We start from the raw sequence: 19,997 nt of genomic DNA, 5'->3' as shown, positions 1-19,997 counted from the left end.
CTGCACATCCAGGTTTCCGCAACGGCGACAACCAACTACACTCATTACCTTACTTTAACGTCCTTTTTCATGTTTAACTTCTTCTAGAATGGAGGCCATCACATCATGATACCATTTGCCACACGGAAAATCTTGACGCCTTCCTTCAGCGTAAATGAATTGAGACTTCCCATTCTCATCAGAACCTCTGTTGAGAGACATGTTCCCTATGCTGGAGCACGATTTGCGAGCTCTCGGATACAGCTGAGAGACTATCAAGAAGAATGCATTCAATCCGTGCTACAGTCCCTCAAAGATGGACACAAGAGATTAGGAATTTCGCTGGCTACTGGTAGTGGCAAAACGGTCAGTGCCTGAAATGACGTTTGATGATTACAGGCAACTAACAACTTCAGGTTATCTTCACCCAGCTAATTGAAAGAATCCAACCAAGGGAAGCCATTGCCACGCAGACCCTCATTCTCGCTCACAGGAGGGAGCTTGTAGAGCAGGCGGCAAGGCACTGCACCAATGCATACCCCGACAGCACCGTGGAGATCGAGATGGGCTCCATGCATGCTTCTGGCGCCGCAGACATCACCATTGCCAGCCTACAGAGCCTTACGTCCGGGGACCGACTCAACAAGTTTGATCCGAAAAGATTCAAGCTCGTGCTCGTCGATGAGGCGCATCACATTGTAGCACCAGGTTACATGCGAGTACTGCGTCACTTCGGACTCGACAGTAAAAAGATGGACTCGCCGTCTTTGGTGGGCGTTTCTGCCACTTTTTCTCGATTTGACGGCCTCAAGTTGGGCGCCGCGATTGACCAGATCGTCTATCATAAGGATTATGTAGATATGATTGGAGACAAGTGGCTCTCAGCTGTCATGTTCACCACCGTGGAATCGACAGCAGACTTATCTAGGGTCAAGAATGGTGCAAATGGCGATTTCCAGCAGGGAGAACTATCGAGGGCCGTCAATACGGACCAGATCAACGAAATCACCGTGAGGAGCTGGCTGGCCAAGGCATCCGATCGGAAATCGACTCTGGTCTTTTGCGTCGACCTTGCGCACGTCGCTGGCCTGACGCAAACATTCCGCAAACACGGCTACGACGCAAGGTTTGTGACAGGAGACACGCACAAAGTCGAGAGAGCCGAGATTCTCGAGGAGTTCCGAAATCGGAAGTTCCCCGTGCTTGTGAATTGCGGAGTCTTCACAGAAGGAACCGACATCCCAAACATCGACTGCGTCATTCTTGCTCGTCCAACACGATCTCGTAACCTTCTGGTGCAGATGATCGGTAGAGGCATGAGGTTACATAAGGGGAAGTCCGACTGCCATGTTATCGACATGGTTTCCAGTCTCCAAACCGGCATCATCACTACACCAACGCTTTTTGGTCTGGATCCGAGCGAGCTGGTTAGCGAAGCGACTACGGCCGATATGGAGAAGATTAAGGACAGGAAAGAAGCAGAGAAGCTCCGTCAGGACCAAGCTTATTCTAATACTCCTGCGCTTCAATCAACTACGCCCACCAGATCGGTCACTTTCACTGACTACGACTCCGTATTTGATCTGATCGAGGACACATCTGGCGAGCAGCACATACGGGCCATAAGTCAGTACGCGTGGGTCCAAGTCGGCCAAGATAAGTACGTCCTCTGCGCGCCAAACGGATCCTACATTCGACTCTTCAAAGCCGGCGCCCAAACCAAGACCAGTGACGATGAAAGCAAGGAGCAGCTCCTGTGGCAAGCCGTCGAAATCCGCTCGCTGCCCCCAGGCGTCGCCAAATCCCCCTACTCCGCGCCTCGCGAGCTCCTCCAAGCAGCAACTTTTGCCGACGCGGTCCACGGTAGCGATAACTACGTCTCCAACTCGGAAATCTACCCTCACACATTCGTCCAGCGCTGGCAACGGTGGCGCAAGGGCCCGCCCACGCAGGGACAGCTCGACTTTCTCAACAAACTCCGGCTCAAGGAGGAGCCCCTGACGGCCGACGACGTAGACAAGGGCAAGGCGACTGATATGATTACCAAGATCAAGCACGGTGCCAAGGGCCGGTTCGCGAGCCTCAAGACGGAGAAGCGGCGCGTCCAGCGGTCTCACGATAAAAAAGCACAGTTGGAGGCGAGGACGCGGCAGGAAAAGGTCTCTGTTGGACCAGTTGCTTCTTGATTCGATGTTCCATGGTTGAGAGACTGGGGACTAGGCTTCTACATGGGTAATCTAGTTGTTGTGAGGTTCGAGGGGGCTGTCTCCTGCTAAGGGGATTGGGGCATGAATCTTGTAAGATGACAGCTTTTGGAGGGTTATCGTCTGGACCTATGCCGGCGTGCATGTGTAAACTATAGAGCCTTGCAACAGAGAGATTGCAAGACGAGGAAAATTTGTACAACATTCTTGGGAATATACAATCTGGGGAGCATCTGCTGAGACTGACCGACTGTGATACCCAAAATGTTTGAAGATACGTCCTAGATCGCCATTGCCAACAGCACTCTGCGTCAGAAAGGTACCATGGGAAGTAAGGGGGTTCGCCAAACCGTTGGCTGTGCATTTGGTCTCAACTTTAAACCGTGACAGCTGTTTCGTGCCAGTCGAACGCAACTCATCGATTCAAAGATCGCCTTTCGTGGTCCTCTATGTTGAAGTGATAACCTCACAGCTCCAACTGCCATCAGCAATTACACATCACACAGAATAAGGAACAGTGGTTTGAATGACCATGGGTATCGTTGCATTTCAAGGTCAAACTAAAAAAAGGCCTGCAGGTATCCATACGGTTCCGTCGTCATCTCCCGCTTGCAGTTCAGTCAGCCGCTGAATCTTGCGCCATACTGGCCTGCCGCCATAACAATTTTCCCTTTCACCGCCTGGCGGACTTGCTGAGCCAACCCACACACTGAGAGTATAACGGCCTATTTCCATCTCTTCCCAATTGACACTCCTTGCTGGCCTCAGGACCTCGCACGCCCTTACTTTTCAACTCCTTTGGCGGCAGGAGACAAAATCTTGTGCGGGGCTTGACCTATATTGAATAGATCTGTAGAGGATTGCGAGACCTGGCTGCTGAAATATCAACATCGAGTTATGGGCGAAACCATGTGACCCCTCGACCTCTCGCTTTTTCGATTCCCCTGTGACCGTGGTCGCCAGGAGCGCTGAATGCATAAACAAACAAAGCCAAACCGCAAACAAGGTATCTTTTCTTTTTTGTCCTCCGCCTTTTGACTTCGGGGGTATAAAGAGTGGACGTTAACACGTGCGATAGCGACTATCGAAACCCGCAAGACTAAGAAACTAAATCAAGTAAAACAAAGTACGATAAGAGCAACAGCAGCAAAGCAAGCAAAACAATAACTTCGGCCGACCGATGCATCGGAAGCAACGTTCCGGGGGTATTGTACGCCAGGGTATATCCAGCCGGGGTATTTTGCACGTAGTAGATTTTCTAAGACGGGAATCTAACGGAAAGGTCCGATGGGACCGGGGTATCCAGAATTCGTAGAATGAGACGTAGAAGGGCGCCCGCTGTCGCCGGACGCTCGAGTGCTGTGACGTGGCGTAACGTCACCAGGTTGGGGAATGGTCAGCTTGTCAGAACCATTCCCAATGGGGCGGTGGGCCCATGGGTTGTCGTCGTCTGGAAGATTAACGCCGCTATCGTTCCAGGGGTTTCTGTCCGCATTGAAGCTGCGGGTAGATTCGATCGAAATAAGAGAAGACTTGGACACATTGCTAGATCCCTTGAAAAAGTTGGCGTGGGTCGAGTGGGAGCTGTTCTTGCGGCGGTCCAAGAAGGACGAGATGGAGGTCATGCTGCCAGGCTTGCGAAGACGATCAAAGATCGTGCCCCGCTCGCGAGCAACCTCCCCCTCGAAGGCCGCCTTGGTTGGGGAATCGGCGGCGATGGTGGCGGGAGCATGTTGGAGAAGCTTCGAGTCAAAGTACTGAAGCGAGTCTTCGAATGAATCGGACTTGGGCCGGGGGATTGAACCCTTCAAAATGGTCACCTCAACGCCAGCAGTAGCAAATTGAGCAAGAAGGAAGTCGATGGCGTCACGCAGGCCGCCGGCATTGTTGCGAGTAAACGTCCAGCGCAAGGCGAGAGCCGGCAAGCCATCCTCAGAATCAGCATCCTGATGGACAGTGACCTCGACTTCGTACTGCGTCTTCAGTTTCGGAACAAGGTCGTGGGCGAAGCTGGGCGACTCAAGGAACTTGATGAACTCAGGGGTGCGGGTGAGAACCAACTCATGGTTGTCAGGAACCATGCCCTAGACAGAGTGTTAGTATGAGAGATCCACTGCAAAGGTCTCAAGTGGGCGTACCAAAAATTCATCGACGCAATGAGGCACCTGCCACTGTGGACCAGTTACAGTGACCTCATCGCTAGCCTGCTCAGTGCTAGGGAACACAATCTTGCAGTTGTATTTGCCCTCGAGCTCGTCAATCTCGCCGAGACGAGCCAAGAGCTGACGATGATACAGGCGGTCAACATTGACGATCTGCGAGGTATACTCGGAGTCCTAGAGGGAATCGATTAGCTTGGCGATTGGCGTCAGATATGGTCAACTTACGGCTCTGTCGACCATTTCCAGAATCTCGTTCTTAACAGCATCGAGATTCTGGGCGTTCCTGGCTGGAGTGCGGCAAATAACGTTGTCGACCTTCACGTCGTCATCCTCACGGCCCATTCCTCCGCGGTCCATGGCGTTGGAGAACTTGACAAACACAGAGTGCTTCTTCATGATGCGCTGGATATGCTGTCCTCCAATGCCGATAATTCGCTTGTGGTACTGATCGGGAACGTGGAAGGAGATGGAAGCAGGCATCTCCTGTTCGACAAGCGTGAGCCCCTGCTTCATTGAGTCGTAGCTGGCAGCCATGACATCAATGTTGAAGTTATACTCGTTGAAGCCATCGAAAATAATCTGTACACTGCTCTGACCCATGATTTTATTAATCTTGCCATTTTTCTTGCCACTCACGAATTCCTTGTGCTCGTTGGCGAGTTCAATCTTGACGCGAATCTGGTACTGGGACTGGACAAGGAATTTGATCTCAGACATGACCATCAAGGCGGCCTTTACGGCATCATCAGAACCGGTGATTGAGAAGTTCATCTTGTCGAAGGATAAATCGGCATCCGAGTTGGCACAAACATCACCAAGCATAGTTCTGACGTCGGCGGGGTTCGGAAGCTGGCGGCTGTCGGGCTGTTGGATCCACCATGCTGCGCTGTAGAACTGTCCGGCCTGTAGAGTATCATTAGATTTGGGTGTTCGTCGTGTTCTCTTGCATTACTTACCAAGGCCATGACCTCGCGGACGGTGCGCTCAACGTGCAATCCTTCGCTTCCCTGGACACGAACCATGTTGCGCTGGCTTGCCAGAGGAGGGAACAAGATGTAGGTGCCATTGGCTTCAAGGATCTTGCGAACTTTATCGAGACGGGTAAGCAAGATACTGTCAATTTTGGCCGGCGAAATGGTGACATCCTTCATGTACAAGCGGATGCGGGAAACGGTCTCGTGAAGCTTCTGCTTGGCAAGCTCAATGGCCTGAGGGCTCTCGCCCGTGATGAAGATGTCTGTAGGGTCACGGCGGCTTGCTCCAGGCGGGCAGTATCGGTACATCTGGGAGAAAGGAGGCGGGAAGTAGATGGCAGTGCCAGTCGACGACTCAATGAGCTTGATGTTCTTTCGGTGGCGGCCGCACACAAGCTGGTGAATCGACAGGTCAAGCTTGGTGGCATCGACAACTCGGCCGAGCTTCAATACGGTTAGCGAAGTGAGACAAAATTATGCTGTTGATTGGCCAAGCTTACCAGAGTGTCAATTTGGATAAGCACACGGGCCTTTGCATGCTCGACGGAGAGAATATCACCGTAGATGGCTACTCGCCATCTTTGGTCTACACGCATCTCGGCATCACCCGTCATGCCATCAACCACGGGTGTCAATTTGGGTCCCAGCAAGAAAATGTCGACCCCGCAGTACTTGGAGATGTAATCCAAGGTGTCCGTCACTTGCTGCTTCAAGGCACCAGCGGTCAGGTCACAGACAAGGTGGCCCTCAACATCAACAGTCGTACAACGCTAGATTGACACGGGTTAATCCACGGCCCAACAAGCCCATCCGTATATGCAAAACCTACCAAGACAGTCTGGTTGTCGTTCAAAATCGTCTCCCTGCTCTTGTTGACCATTTCCGGAGTTCCCGACAGGCACACAGTAGTGACCTGCTGCCCCTTTGCATTCTTGGGGGTCGTTGAGATGACATGAGCCTCGATCTGGAAAGGGCCGTTGGTGATGTCCTTGCAGACCTTGCGCAGGTTGGCAAGATTCTGGGTGTGGACAGGCAGCTCGTGAACCTGGACGTCGTCGGCGACGTCCTCGGGGTGGGTCCAGCGCAGAACGGCATCGTCAGTAGCGTGAAGGATATCCTCAGTGTTGGGACCGGCGAGGTCGGAGGCGAATGGCACATTGAAGGAATAGTGAATGATTGGCGTCGGAGCATCGAGAGGCTGAGGCGAGCTTATTGAAGCAGCCTGTTGAGGAACTGTATCTCTTCTCGGGTTCATGGGGTTCATGGGCATGTTGGGACGACCCATTCCAAAGTTGGGGCTCATCCTCTCGGACCAGTGACGCATGTTTGCCAGTTTGTTCATATTGCGAGCTCGCAGAGACAGTCGTGGGGACAGGGAGGGGAGGAGGCCACAGAACCGGACCGCGAACGACAATTGAGGGTATCGAAACACACGAAGGGGGGCAGGGCAAAGGAGAAAAAAGGAAAAAGGGGGGATGAAGAAAAAAAAGAAGAGGTGTCGCTTCTCGAAGCTCTCTCTCAGACTCGGTGAAGGATCTGTAGAGAGAAGATTGCTGGAGAGAAGAAGATGTGTTGGATGGGTGTGTGAGGGTGGAAGAACTCAAGAGAAGAGGAGTCGAGAGATTCAGAATGCAGCGAAAGATGGTCATAGGTGCCCGTGGTGGTCAAGGCCGCACTGCAGCAGGCCCAGGCCAGACCAAGCAAGGCATGGCATGCCATGGCAAGGTGGTCCGGCCACTCCCAGTTCCCCGTCCCAGTCCCAGTCCCAGTCCTAGGTCAGGGCTCCACTTTGGCGGCCAACCAGCCAGTTCCTCGACTTTTAGTGGTGTGTGGCCCCTCTCACTAACAGGACACAAGGGCTCCTCCCTCCTCCAGTCCCAGATGTTCCCCGTCTCAATACGTAGGTACATGCAGAGGTACATCCGCGGCGGCGCTAATGTCGCGGTAACGCGAGGTATCTTCCCATACCCACCCTATCTTTGGGCCCACGGACGCCGGACACTGAGGTGGTACATGCTGAACGGGGCCCCTGTTGAACTGAAAGTGTGCCAGTCTCGATTCCCTCCAGGCGAGGGGCCACTGAACTTTCCCCCAGCGAAACCACCAAACCATCCACACAGCCCACCAGCCAGGGCACATCACCTCACACATCGGTCACAAGATAGATTGAGCGCAGATCTGGTCCAGCAAGACCCTTAACTCAGTTCATCTCGGGCTTTTCGTGTCCTGTACCTACCTTACTGTACGGATTCATTACTCGGGGAGCTTGGCTGTAGAAGCTGCTCAGGTTCCGGATAGCAACACTGTCTATGGAGGGGCAATGGAAGAAGCACAAGGTTGCTACCACCACCAAAGAATGAGATACCGTAGAAACTCGAGCACTTCAAACTTGCGTTAGCCCGTGCTAACCCTGCTAGCTGCCCATACTAAGCCTTTTCGGGGGATTAATTATATTCGATTATATAATCGACTATACCGCATATAGAAGGCGGTAAGTGACTGTTTTTCATTTTTTACTCCTGCCCAACTACCTCTAGCCTCGACGGCGAGCTATCATTAGCCAGAATAATCGGAATAGTAGCGACCACATTTAACCACTTTAGGCAGTATTACAATTCTGCCAGAGCGCTAGCAGGGTTGGCACGGGCTAACGCAAGTTTGAAGTGCTCGAGTTTCTACGGTACTTGAACTCACAAGTTGCCGTCAGCATGCCATTTGCTAGCCACGCATGGAGTGAGGAGTGTGATGTTTCTTCCTGCACTCAACGGCCCCCAGGTACTTATTACCTTAGTTATTCTCAACCAAGTCTTGGTAAGGTACCTCCGGCAGGTAGCAAAGCGACACCCTTGGAGGATGTACCCACACACGGCACACCCTTGCATTTGGGATTCGCTCACTCACAGCGGCCGCAGTCCATTGAGCTGTTGTCACGACGTGGTAAAGTGTGTGACAGGGCAGGGACTGTCAAGGTCGACGGGAGTGGGCCGATGCCGTCGGGGCCCGGCCAAACCGGCGGGATGTAGCTCTGAGCATTCTCTTCTGCGAAAAGGAACCTCCTGTCTGTTAGTGCAGCCCTGCCTCAGCTTCCTTGCACATCCTCCACTTCTCCTCATTCCACCTTCTTCCACCACCCAAGACTAAGAAATTCCGACAGAAATTCAAGACTGGCGTAGGCGTATTCTGCACCCAATCCAGGTTCAACATCACACCTCGCAACTTCATATTACCACAGAATATTACACTATACCAATACTTTCAAGTTTAACAACTGCTCAGTGCCTTAACATCTCTACGAAAAACTGGAGTCTCCCATGTATCGAGCTTTGGGGAATTGGGAATGCCAAGGTGCGACCCGGCTCCTTACCTCCGTCCGCCATCCCCCGCTACTTTACCTTAGCTCGCCAGGTATGTGCGTTGCCGGCGAAGCATCGGAGTCTTGAGTGGTTGATGATGGAAAGCGCGACATTGCAATATGAGAAGCACGTTCATCTTGCGGCAGCTAAAACATTGAAGCTTCCCTACTCGGCTGGGTACTAAATCGTCGTCATGCATGTACGGTGTGCTTTACTCTCATACGCACCCGGTCTGCATGCCACGCGCTGAGTACCATTTCAGAGGCACATATCAGAGACATGCGTGCAGACCTTCTTAACACGAGCGAGAGGAAGCTTCCGACTAGGGGCTGCCGTCCCGTAACGCAACGCAAACGAGGGTACCCGAGCAAATTATCCTCTACAACCAGAGTAGAGCGACAATAACGCGTAAACAACCTTGAAGAGCGAGGATGCGGCTTACGACAGGTAGGTCATTCGGTTGCAGGTATCCAGGGCCCCGAGTCTGGTCCGCCGGTACGCGTACGAGCAATAAGGCTGTGTCCAACTACCTATGCCATCTCTTCAGGTCTGTGTACGGTAAGCCATGTCCGATGTCCGGTGATGTCTTCTGAATGTCTACCTGACCTTCAGGTGAGATCCCTAATTCCCAAACCCTGTCCAGGTACCTACCGAGCTTACTTTGCCCTGGACGCAAACAAGCTCACTTACCTTGTATTTGGAGAGCGAGCAGTCAATATCGCAATCTCCCCATCCTCAAGCACAGCCTCAGGGGGACTCCCCAACTGACGTATTGCTCCTACCGCTCGGAGACAACAAGGGTCCCGAAGCCGCCACTGGCAGCCAGGCATTTTTCATGTCAATGGCCGACTCACTGAGCAATAATCAAAAAGCGCAACGGATGAGCAGAAATGCTTGAGAAAAGGGAGCTTCATAAAGGCCTGGTATGTTGTTGCTTCGAGAGGAACGCCCAGGCCTTGGTCTGCGCTCCTTCCGCATCACCTTAGTAAGTGACTCGGGAAACGTGACCTGGACGGGCCCGCGGGTACTCGGAAGGCCGGCCGATATAGATGTAGTTTCAAGTACATGTCGCTAGATGATGAGCGGGAAAGCACTTTCGACTACACCAACCACTCCCGAACACCCAAGCCCTTAGTCCAGCTCCAGCACTGGCCACCACTCTCATGTAGGTACACCTACTAAGAAGCGGCGTGCGGCGTGCCTGCACAGGAATGGAACTTGTCAAGCGGCGAGCCCAGACCAACAGCGGGCTATCAGATGCTGCTCTACATACGAGAGCCTCCCAGCGAGACATACTCTTCTTGTACTTCTCCTCGTCCGGAGAGATATGCAAATACCAACGAGGCAAGCAACATTGGACGGACAGGCGTCATTTTCAGCGCTTTTTGAGCCAGGCAAGTTTCTTGGCTCCTCACCTTGAGGTCAGAGGCCTGAGAATGGGATAACTTCCCTATCTGTACTTACTTGAGCTTCGTCAGAAGCTCGATCACAGACTAGGATTTTGTCTGGCTGATTAGGGTCTAGCAAACGCCCCACCTACTCACGTTCTCTCGAGTCTCCAGTCTTCAGTCGCCAGCGCGTTGCACTGCCCACCGCCCACGGTCGATGAGACCCTCCCTCGTTTCGCTCAGGCGATCCTGAATTCCTAGTGCTGGGCACGCGACTGACAGCCAACACGGGTCGATCTCTGCTGCCTGTCCCATCATATACTGCGCGTCGTTGCGGGATGCATCATCGACCAACGCCTAGGTCTTTGTCAACTTCATGTCCACGCATAGCTTGAAGCCAAGAACGGCACATGAGTACCGCAGACCGAATACTGCAAAACACAGCTTTCATTACCATCTGCGGGAGGCTACGACTCGAGTCAACACCAGGCCAGCACAAGTTGTTATGGACGTTGCTTGTTCTCATTGGCTTGTCATCGTCGTCATGATATCAGTGTGGTCAGCGTTTCTGCCGCATCCTAACCCAAAGGCAACCCTTGCGGAACCTAACGCAGCCTGGTGTGAGGCTGACAAAGATTCCTATTGTCCTCATTATCCAACATCGAACACCAACTTATATGGCCCGGGAGCAATGCAGGTCTGTTAACCGGTGACGAGTAGACCCGGCTTCTCACTAGCCGGCAGTCGTGTTACCAGCGCTTAGTCGGGCGACTTCTGACCGCCGTTGAGCCACCCACGACGTTGACTTTTCCAGCATATTTCAACAATCTTCATCTTCGTGATAGTAGTCCGTACAAAATATAGGTTACTTCAGCACGCTCCCGACTCAAGTCCCGACGATTTTGGTATCGACTACTGCTTTTACTCAAGAATGCAACCCCCTTCCTTGCTGCATGTCCCATCTGGAAAGAGAAAATCGGCCGGGCGCAACAAAACGAACACCGCGACTTCCCAAACGGTCACTCCCCGACGTGTTGGAGCTTCAACTGAACTTTCGCATTTTGCCTTGAGGTTGGCCAACATCCCTGAACCCATGGACCAACGCCTTCCGCTTTGCGTCTCAAATACTAGGCGTGGCGTAAGGGAGCTCGAGCCTCGAGCGAAGGCTTCCCGAATCCCACCACGCCATTCATCCACGGACCACAGCCGTCGTCTGGCCAGTTACTGTCACGGAGAATTGGTCGTCTTCTGCTCCAATTCTTTGGCTCTTTGATAGGGCTACATCGGCGCGCCGGCACTTCACAGTGTAGTCCTGGCCAGGGCACTAGTCATTGGCTTCACTTGTTGCCCTCTACCATCGCTGGGAGTGATTCTTTCACTACTACATACTACAGGACATTACGACCTCGAACGCCATGTACAGCGGCGTGGCTTGATGAGGGCAACTGACACATGTCAAGCAAACACCACCACGATGGGTTAGGGCTTCCCTCGTAGACCAGAGAAAACCTGGTCCTGTCTTAGACGCTTACCCTCGATGATGTTCCCGAGACAGGGAAGATGCCTTTAAGTGTATCGTCGCCTGGAAACAGGACCAGGCGCTGGCACGAGTGTGGTTGCTTGATCTGCATCCAGCGAAAAAAAGAAGGTGCCCGCGCTCTACCCACAGAGGGCCGACTGCAGATGTGCGTCCCCCCTTGGCGAATAGACTCGCAGAAGACGGTTACTACGCCCGCTCGAATGTGCGTTGGTTCCTGGTGCCGCCCAACGTTAGCACTGGAAAAGCACCTGATCAGTTTTGATGAGAGGTCGGACTGGGCCCCTTTCAACGCCGATATGCAACGCGAACCCGGCCTTGACCAAACCACCAAACTAGCCGCCGTTCTCGCCGTCTAGCCTGGAGAAGGGGACATGTCGATCGATGATCCTGGAATGAACGTTTCAACCTCGAACTGTTCCTCCACACACCGGCACTCGGACCAAGAAAAATAAGTGCAACGACGAGCCATGCTGGTGTTCTCTGGGGGCGTCCTGGGAGCCAACCTGGCTGGCGAAATATGACTGACAAACCTTCTCTGGACGAGGCGCACTGGTCTACGGTGACAAACGTTTTTCTTTGCACCTATCCATACGGAGCGAGCAGTACCCTGATGCAAGGGCTACGACGCTGAACACGTTCGTGTGCCGGACCCGCCGGAAGACGCATGTTGGGCAATGGGCCGTGGTTTAGAGTGTGCATCGGTAGTGTTGACCCCTCCCATGGATGATGTTTCCCTTTCTTTCCCCTGCCACCTTCTGAAGCGTCCCTCGCTATCAGTTTATCAAAGCAGCTAATCAAACAAAACCGGCTTTTGCTGGGTCGTCTATCTGTGTTTGACCAACAGCACTTTGCGAGAAAAGAGGAAGAGACGGACGGCAGAATTTTAGACTTTGTCAGATCCGCCCACTAGAAGATCTCTGACCAACCCAACTTTGGCACGAAAGGGAATATGCCTCAGTCTCGCATATAGCGGAATCCACTCTCCATGCTTCGGTTGACTTTTTTTTTTTTCCATCTTTCGCAGTACGGATACAGTATTCCTTTTCTCCATGTACAGTCATCACCAGTGTTGCTTCTGCGGATACAGATCTTCGTTGAGCCCCCCACCCCCCACCCACATATAACACGAACTTGAAGCGCGGGAAACCCGACAGGTATTACTCTGAGCGAGGTTCGCAATGACTTCATAGAAACCCCGCTGGGCGTTGTTTCTTCTCCGTGGTGTTGTTATATCCCCTTAGGTAAAAAAGCAACTGGAGTCCTACTTGACGGGTCCTAAGTCCGCTTCTTTATGTACCGAATCGTGCCTCTCCCTTCGAGCCTACCTAAAAGGATAGCCCTCATGGTGACCATCACTTTTTGTGTCCTGACTTGAGCGAACGGACACAATAGTCCGGGTGCTGAGAGCGGAAACATAGTCACAAAGGTCAAGCAAGAGCAAGGACGAGGTAAATTGGAAAACGGAAAGAAATCTACAGACGACGCTCCGAGAGCCCCAAAGTCCGTGCTCGTTTGTGCAAAGTCCATCCTTTTTCTACAGTACCTTTCCATTGACTGGGGAAACTCAATCGTTGTGATGTCGTCCTTTCTTTCACCTTTCTCATGAGGCAAAGGATAAACTTCGTCACGATTTGGGTTTATTCGCCGAGACCTAGTCACTTATGCGACGCTGTCTCGTGTTTTCTAGATAGTTTCCTTCTTGGATCTCTACCTCGCTCATTCTTCCCAAATGTCTCGTACGGACATTTTCATCTTGTTCCACACTGGGCAAATCACCGGAAGGTGAAAGACATAGACTGAATGACTGCAAGTGGATTTTGCTGATTATAAAACGTACACGCAGTGCTGCTGATTACCGCTAGTGACTAGGTATTCACTACCATTCCCCTCCATCCGGTTGTTCTTTGCCGAAACTCCGTCCCATCAATAAAGACTTTTTAATCCTTCCCCCCTAAAGAAGAGTTCCGAAAGCTGTTTCCCAGCTTTCTCCGACGCCAATCCGCCAATTCCGATACCGCATAATAAAGCCTGTCTCATATCGAGACCAAAAGCTCGACGTTCTTCATCGATAGACTGGGCGAGGAGCCTCGTCGGTGTAGTACACGGGCCGATCAATGTATGACACTTCCGGCTCGCCCCGTGCGGGGACCGGCTGTCCGTAGTAAGGCTGCTGCTCCACCGGCCTGGCACTATACTCCCGCCGCAGCACCTGAGGCTCGGCAGGCCGCACGCTGTAGGACCGAGGTCCAGGGTGAATCATCTCCCGACGGGGGTCGGGGTGCATGGGTGTCGAAGCGTAGTCCTGGATGGGAATCTGCTCCGGCCTCACACTTTGAACTCTTCCGTACTCTCGCGGAAGCTCATAGCGTACCGCCGTCTCCGCAGGGCGGGCTGTTGTCGCCCGCATCATATACTCTCTTGGAGCCTCCTCAATAATCCTCCGCTGTTCCATATCACCTCTGGCAGGGATGAATTCTTGGCCCGGGGGTGCCATTGGCCTCGTAGAATACTCTCGCTGTCTGTAGATTCGTTGAGGGTCTGCAACGTACTCGGGTTGTGTGACGACTCTCCTCGGTGCTGCGTACACTGGCGAGGTCCGCTGGTAGAGGACGTCGTCGTCTCGAGGGGGTGGGCCTGGTCGCCTAGACTCTGCTCGAATGGGTGCTCTTTCGTAAATGACCTCCGGCTCGCCAGGTCGCAGTGGTGAGGGCGCAACAGACTGACGGACAACAGTCGATGGTTCGTAGTATCGACGGCCAGTAGCGGGGTCTACCACAACCCTACCGGACTGCGCTTTGGGTGGTCCCATTAGCGGGGATGCCCTCTCTCTCATGATGGGTGAGCGAGATCTTGCGCGATCTGTCATGGGACGAGTGCTTATGCGCGTCACTTCGTAACCATCACGATAGTATCGTGCAGGTTCCCTACCGTAGCGGTCGACACTAGCTGGAGATGTTGCGTACACCTCACTTGGCGTAGCATGAACAGCATAGACACCAGGCGACGGCACATGCCGCACATACTCGGCGCCGCTGATAACGCGGGGCTCCTCAATGTACTCTCTTCCATACCCATAGTCACCAATCGCCGCGGCTTGGCTCGCTGGCCGTGGACGGTACTCTTGCGTATCGTACATGGGCGCAGCACCTTCCTCTCTGTATGATCGAGAAAATTGACGCTCAGGCTGGGTGTAACGAGGCTCCTCGTCACCCTGTCTTCTTTGGCGCTTCTGTGGCCGAATGAAAGACGGCGCATTCATCGGAGACGGCGATCGCGGTTCTGGCTTGATGTAAGGCTCGTCTGGCGCTTGCCTGGCTGCCCTCTTGCCGTTCTTCTTCTTCTTCCCCTTCCGCTTCTCCCCGCTTCTACCCCCTTGCGGCGAGCTATCTGGACTGGAAATAATATTGGGCTCATTGCGTAGTGCTGCAACTTGAGCTGTGGTTCCTTGAGGGATGGTCAAGTCTTGAGCATCCGCTGCTTGACCTCTGGCCATTGCAAGAGGCGAGACATGGGAGGGCTGGGGCGCTAAGGGGGATATGTTGTGGGCGCGAACCTGTATCAAAGGCGAGGGTTGGCGAGCGAGCATAGACTCCCTAAGTTGCTGTTGACCTGCGGCAGGGACAGATCTATCAGCACTGTCGTCAAGGTCCATAACGCCTGACTCCTCAGAACGACTGGTGTTTCCGCTCCCACCTCCTGATGTAGACAACCCCGTATTATCACCCATATCCATTCTTTGCGTCGTTCCTACCGACGGGTATCGCGAAAATTCGGGTGCGGCATCGGGTCTGCTTGGAACTGGTCGCGACTGGGAGGGATTGGAGCTCAAGGCTTGGCCCTGTGGCTGATGAGTAGCAGAGGCATGGAGTCTTGAGGACTGCAGGCCAGCTTGGGTCTTCTGCTTTGCTTGTACTTGCGCCTGATCTTCGAATGGCTGGCCTGTGGTGGAAGCCTTCTGTGTTTGTGCCGTGACTTCGGCATCGTTACCGCCGCGTGAACTGCGGTGTGAGGAATCTGGCGAATTGACTTGGGAAGAATAGTAAGAGTTCTCATCAACGGAGTCACTTGCAGCTGAAATGTTAGCAGCAGCCAGTGTAGCATTGACAGACGAAGGAGCAGCAGCTTGGACCAGAGTCAGAGCCTTGGACAGGACGTCGGAGAGGTCAAAGTCGGCCAGAGGCTCCGACTGCGCCGAGGCCTTCATAGAAGCCCGACGTTGATCGACCTCGTCGCGAAGTGCCCGTTCAAGGCGTTGCCTCTGGAGCTGTATCTCGGCCTTGATGAGATCATCAGACTTTTGAAGAAAAATAGGATTGATCTCGGTTTTGCCAGAGCCAACGAACGGTCTTGCAGGCAGGTTCGCATTAGCAGGGGGCGGGTTTCCTAAACCAGGAAGAGAAGCTTGTGGCGTGTTGGTCGCGAACGACTGCAGATTCCCAGCTTGATAAACCTGCGCTGTGCTTCCATTCGTCTCTTTTGCTGGTGTAGAAGGGTTTGATGAAGATGCTATGGCAGGAGTCGATGTTTGGCTCGCCAACTGGGCTGGCACTTTGATCTTGGAATGCGAGCCAGCAAGAATGGCATCGCGAAACTGCACGATTCTCTCGTACTGTTGTATCTGGTGTAGCTCATCTCTTGAAAGACCCGAAAAAGTCCCATTTGCCAACGGCGGTAGTGATGCGAGCTGGCCTTGAGCCATGGCGAAATGCAATTTGCGCAAGGAAATCCTCCGCAGCCAAGCAAGAAAGCGCGAAAAGAAAGGAATTCAAGAAGACAAACAGAACTACCAATATCGTGAGAATCAGCACTGTTGACTATACCCGAAGCGTAGCAGACTAAAGCGCAGTAATTTCTGCAGTGTCGTAGAAGATGAAGAAAAGGCGTCGTGCCGCTGGTGGATGTTGAGAGGAAAAGGAATGGGTCGTGGGCCATCTGTAGTGGTTTCTTTCTGAACTTTTCCTACAAGGATAAATCCTTATAAGAATCTTGCGGATCAGTTGTGGGCCTGGATGGGTGATTCAGGCTTGGGTGGGCCATGCAGCTAAGCGAGTATGTCACCAGCTTCCCAGCCTCGGCGTATTTTGGTCATAGTCACCACTAATGTTTTCGCGCCAAGGTCCCCGACAGCCGGAAACAGCTCCCTGTACCTTAGCTTCCTGTAATTACCTCAACAGCGTAACGAGGTATATCGGCGTGAGTCAACAACACTACCTTACATACTGCTGCCAAAGTATCGCGAAAAGCCTCAAAAAGCCCCAAGCTGCATTTGTAAGCCAGAAACGGGGTATTCCAACTTTGAGTCCAAGGAAAAGAAACATAAGTGTCAAACTCCAGACCAACGTGGTTTCGCTTGCTTCATGCCGATCAGACTCCCACCAAACATACCTCGAAGCTTCTCTTCTTCAGCCCGACTTCGGTCCTTTCCTTCACCAAAGACCCGGCCTTACACAACAAGGCGCGGCATTGAGCATTGCAAGCCCCTTTTGTTTTCACCCTCCATTCCCAGACATACAATAGACGGCGCCTGCTATACGACATCAGCCATGAATACCAGCAAAACCCACACAAATGGAGTGTCAACTTCAAAGCCTGTGCTGTTTTTGTAAGTTGAACCTCACCAATGCGGATAAACATTTTGACTAACAACCGCATAGTGACATTGATAACTGCCTCTACCCGAGGAGTGAGTTCTGGAAGACATTCGGGACGGCATCATCAAGACTGACTCTCACTAGGTTCAAAAGTCCAGGACCACATGGCACAGCTAATTGACGAGTACTTCGTAAAGCACCTTTCCCTCCAGTGGGACGATGCCGTGAAATTGCACAAGGAGTATTACACCAACTACGGCCTTGCGATTGAAGGCCTGGTTCGCCACCATGAGATCGACCCTCTAGAATACAACGCCCAGGTCGACGACGCCCTGCCTCTTGAGGATATCCTCAGTCCGAACCCTGAGCTGCGCGAACTGCTCGAAGATGTCGATAAGAGCAAGTGTACCATGTGGCTCCTCACCAACGCCTACGTAAACCACGCTAAGCGCGTGACCAAGCTGCTGGGTATTGACGATCTCTTTGATGGCCTCACTTTCTGCGACTATGGACAGGCACCGCTTGTCTGCAAGCCTGCCAAGGAGATGTACTTGAGGGCTATGCGTGAGGCGGGCGTCGAGAAGATGGAGGATTGCTACTTTGTTGGTATGTCATTATTCGTTCACTGACAAAGGATCCGACGCTGAACATCTGCCATAGACGACTCTTACCTGAACTGCCAAAAGGCCCAGGGCTATGGGTGGAACGTAGCCCATCTCGTCGAGGAGGATCTCCCTGTGCCGAAGACGCCTGCATCCGCTCATCAGATCCGTCACCTCAGGGAGCTGCGAGACACCTTTCCTCAATTCTTCAAGTCCAAGAACGCTTAGACTATTATAACTTTGGACAATGATTGAACGACAGTGGACGGAAATGAATAGAGGGCGAAGGAGGATATAAGCCAGAGAGATAAAAGGCTCGGAAACACATTTTTTGTGTTGGATTGGGTATCGCTAATTCATAGATATCCTTAAACTTGAATACCCCCCGTTTGACCCATTTTCAACGCCCAAAACACCCCAAATGCAATGCTGTCCTGGTGATCGATGTGATGGTTCATGGCCGTCGAACACTTCTAATCACTTCATCAAGCTTCGCCAGAATCTGGTCCTTCTCTCGTATCGCATCCTGCCTCTGACTCTCTGCGACCTTGAGCTCATCCTCCAGCTCCTGAATATAGCGCTCCTGGTCGGCTTCGCTACTGTCCAAACCCGGCAGGCTGGAAATAAGGACCTCGATTTGTTGTTCCTTGATGATGAGGTCGCGCGACAGCTCAGCTAGGCCGTCCTTGAATTCGTCTGCGGGGAGAGGATCGACTGCGAGCGAGCTTGTTTAGCATTTGTCCTTCGTGCTGGGACCTATCATGATAGAATAACCTACCTTCTTTCTGTTCCGGATCCTGTTTGACCTCTCTAATTTTATCGTTGGGTCCGAGCAGCTCGAGATCGTGGCGCCGGTGGACGAAGTGGAAGCTTGCGACGAATTGCTGGGCAAGCTGTCGGCAGAAGTTAGTACTTGCCAGAGGAGCGGATCAGAGATGGGAAATAAAGATCAACATACCTGGTCCACAGCGTCTTGCAATTGAGTAAGTCTGTCGCCCATGGCACCGGTGACGCAGTAAGTTCGTGCGATGTGGTGGGTTGTAGTGGTGAAGTTAACAGTGACAAACAACCTTGGAGGTTGTGAATGCGACGCGGGAGGTTGTTCTGTGGGCCAGCTGCTAAGGTATGCACCTAGGCGTGAACGCACTGGCCAGCCCAGGGTCGCAAGCCTGCTGCGGTACGTACCTTTTTCAACTGTTGCGAACCTCTTGATCTGAGTGTACTTAATTGAGAACAACAGGAAAGATTCCTTCAACACTCGCAATATGTGAACCTACCTACCAATTCCATGAAATCCTGACACTGGATTCAAAAATTCCAAGAGTATGCAAGCTCTACTACGCTCATTACCTCGGCATTTGTCTTGCCATAATCGACTTGCTATCTCATCAATCCTGTCAGCTCCCCTGTCGACATGTCCATCATTAAGAAAACGACAAGAGAAGGGTCTGGAGTTGCTATACCCTGATGCTCCATCAATAAACCATCATGATATGACATCCTTCCTTGCGTACGCAAACCGTACTGGACTCGATGTGGCATCAACAGTCTACGTCGGAACCCACTACGAGTACACAGTCTCCTCGGCACTCGCCCAATACGGCATCCACGCTATTCGTGTAGGCGGAGCATCCGACCAGGGCATCGACCTCCTCGGCACCTGGAGTCTTCCCTCCCGGGCCGAGAATCTGAAGGTCATCATTCAGTGTAAAGGAGGTGCCCAACGCGTCGGCCCTTCGATAGTTAGGGAATTGGAAGGTTCCTTCATCGGCGCCCCGGTGGGTTGGCGTGGCGAAGGAGTCATTGCCTTCCTGGTCAGCGAGAAGCCAGCAAGCAAGGGCGTGCGAGAGTCTCTGGGACGAAGCCGCTGGCCCATGGGCTTCATCTCGTGCTCCAGGGAGGGGTTAGTGCAGCAGATGCTCTGGAATCAACGGGCCGACGAGGAGGGTCTGCGAGGTATTGGGGTGACAATGCGCCATACCGAGAACGGAGAGGGCGAGTCGCAGATTGTCTTGACACACAACGGAAAGCGAATCCCCCAAGCTTCCAAAGCAAAAGTTTCCGAGGGTGACTGAAGTCTTGGTTCAACTATTGAGCATTCAACTTTAGACACTAAGCCAGCGAGATACACCGCACAGGGGTGGGTAAATCCGCTGGAAGGCACTTGTCGGAAATCAACACGGACGCTAGAGTACCATACTTCT

General features: G+C 52.7%; 6 protein-coding genes across 6 annotated transcripts; 3 read left to right on the top strand and 3 right to left on the bottom strand.

Moving 5' to 3' along the window:
- Window positions 1-105: 105 nt before the first annotated feature.
- Window positions 106-2,165, top strand: CABS01_14559 (uncharacterized protein; the record flags this gene model as incomplete). The annotated part of the gene is made up of 2 exons (XM_060547898.1): window positions 106-345; window positions 396-2,165. 2 exons carry the CDS (start codon window positions 106-108, stop codon window positions 2,163-2,165), a joined length of 2,010 nt encoding a protein of 669 aa, XP_060393209.1.
- A 1,289-nt stretch (window positions 2,166-3,454) lies between these two features.
- On the bottom strand, window positions 3,455-6,643 carry CABS01_14558 (KH domain-containing protein; the record flags this gene model as incomplete). Its single annotated transcript, XM_060547897.1, has 6 exons — window positions 3,455-4,267; window positions 4,322-4,519; window positions 4,571-5,248; window positions 5,302-5,763; window positions 5,820-6,089; window positions 6,149-6,643. 6 exons carry the CDS (start codon window positions 6,641-6,643, stop codon window positions 3,455-3,457), a joined length of 2,916 nt encoding a protein of 971 aa, XP_060393208.1.
- Window positions 6,644-13,662: 7,019 nt separating this feature from the next.
- Window positions 13,663-16,299, bottom strand: CABS01_14557 (uncharacterized protein; the record flags this gene model as incomplete). The annotated part of the gene is made up of 1 exon (XM_060547896.1): window positions 13,663-16,299. One exon carries the CDS (start codon window positions 16,297-16,299, stop codon window positions 13,663-13,665), a length of 2,637 nt encoding a protein of 878 aa, XP_060393207.1.
- Window positions 16,300-16,957: 658 nt separating this feature from the next.
- On the top strand, window positions 16,958-18,021 carry CABS01_14556 (pyrimidine 5'-nucleotidase; the record flags this gene model as incomplete). Its single annotated transcript, XM_060547895.1, has 4 exons — window positions 16,958-17,202; window positions 17,255-17,283; window positions 17,336-17,797; window positions 17,852-18,021. 4 exons carry the CDS (start codon window positions 16,958-16,960, stop codon window positions 18,019-18,021), a joined length of 906 nt encoding a protein of 301 aa, XP_060393206.1.
- A 226-nt stretch (window positions 18,022-18,247) lies between these two features.
- Window positions 18,248-18,793, bottom strand: CABS01_14555 (RNA polymerase II transcription mediator; the record flags this gene model as incomplete). Its single annotated transcript, XM_060547894.1, has 3 exons — window positions 18,248-18,507; window positions 18,572-18,686; window positions 18,752-18,793. 3 exons carry the CDS (start codon window positions 18,791-18,793, stop codon window positions 18,248-18,250), a joined length of 417 nt encoding a protein of 138 aa, XP_060393205.1.
- A 493-nt stretch (window positions 18,794-19,286) lies between these two features.
- On the top strand, window positions 19,287-19,868 carry CABS01_14554 (uncharacterized protein; the record flags this gene model as incomplete). Its single annotated transcript, XM_060547893.1, has 1 exon — window positions 19,287-19,868. The coding sequence occupies one exon, from the start codon at window positions 19,287-19,289 to the stop codon at window positions 19,866-19,868; it is 582 nt and encodes a 193-aa protein (XP_060393204.1).
- Between the last annotated feature and the right edge of the window lie 129 nt (window positions 19,869-19,997).

Source organism: Colletotrichum abscissum, assembly GCF_030869225.1.
Source record: "Colletotrichum abscissum strain IMI 504890 chromosome Unknown Scaffold_55.1, whole genome shotgun sequence".
Taxonomy (NCBI): domain Eukaryota; kingdom Fungi; phylum Ascomycota; class Sordariomycetes; order Glomerellales; family Glomerellaceae; genus Colletotrichum; species Colletotrichum abscissum.
The sequence above is the reverse complement of the archived record's forward strand: the minus strand, read 5'-3'. Positions and strand labels throughout refer to the sequence as shown.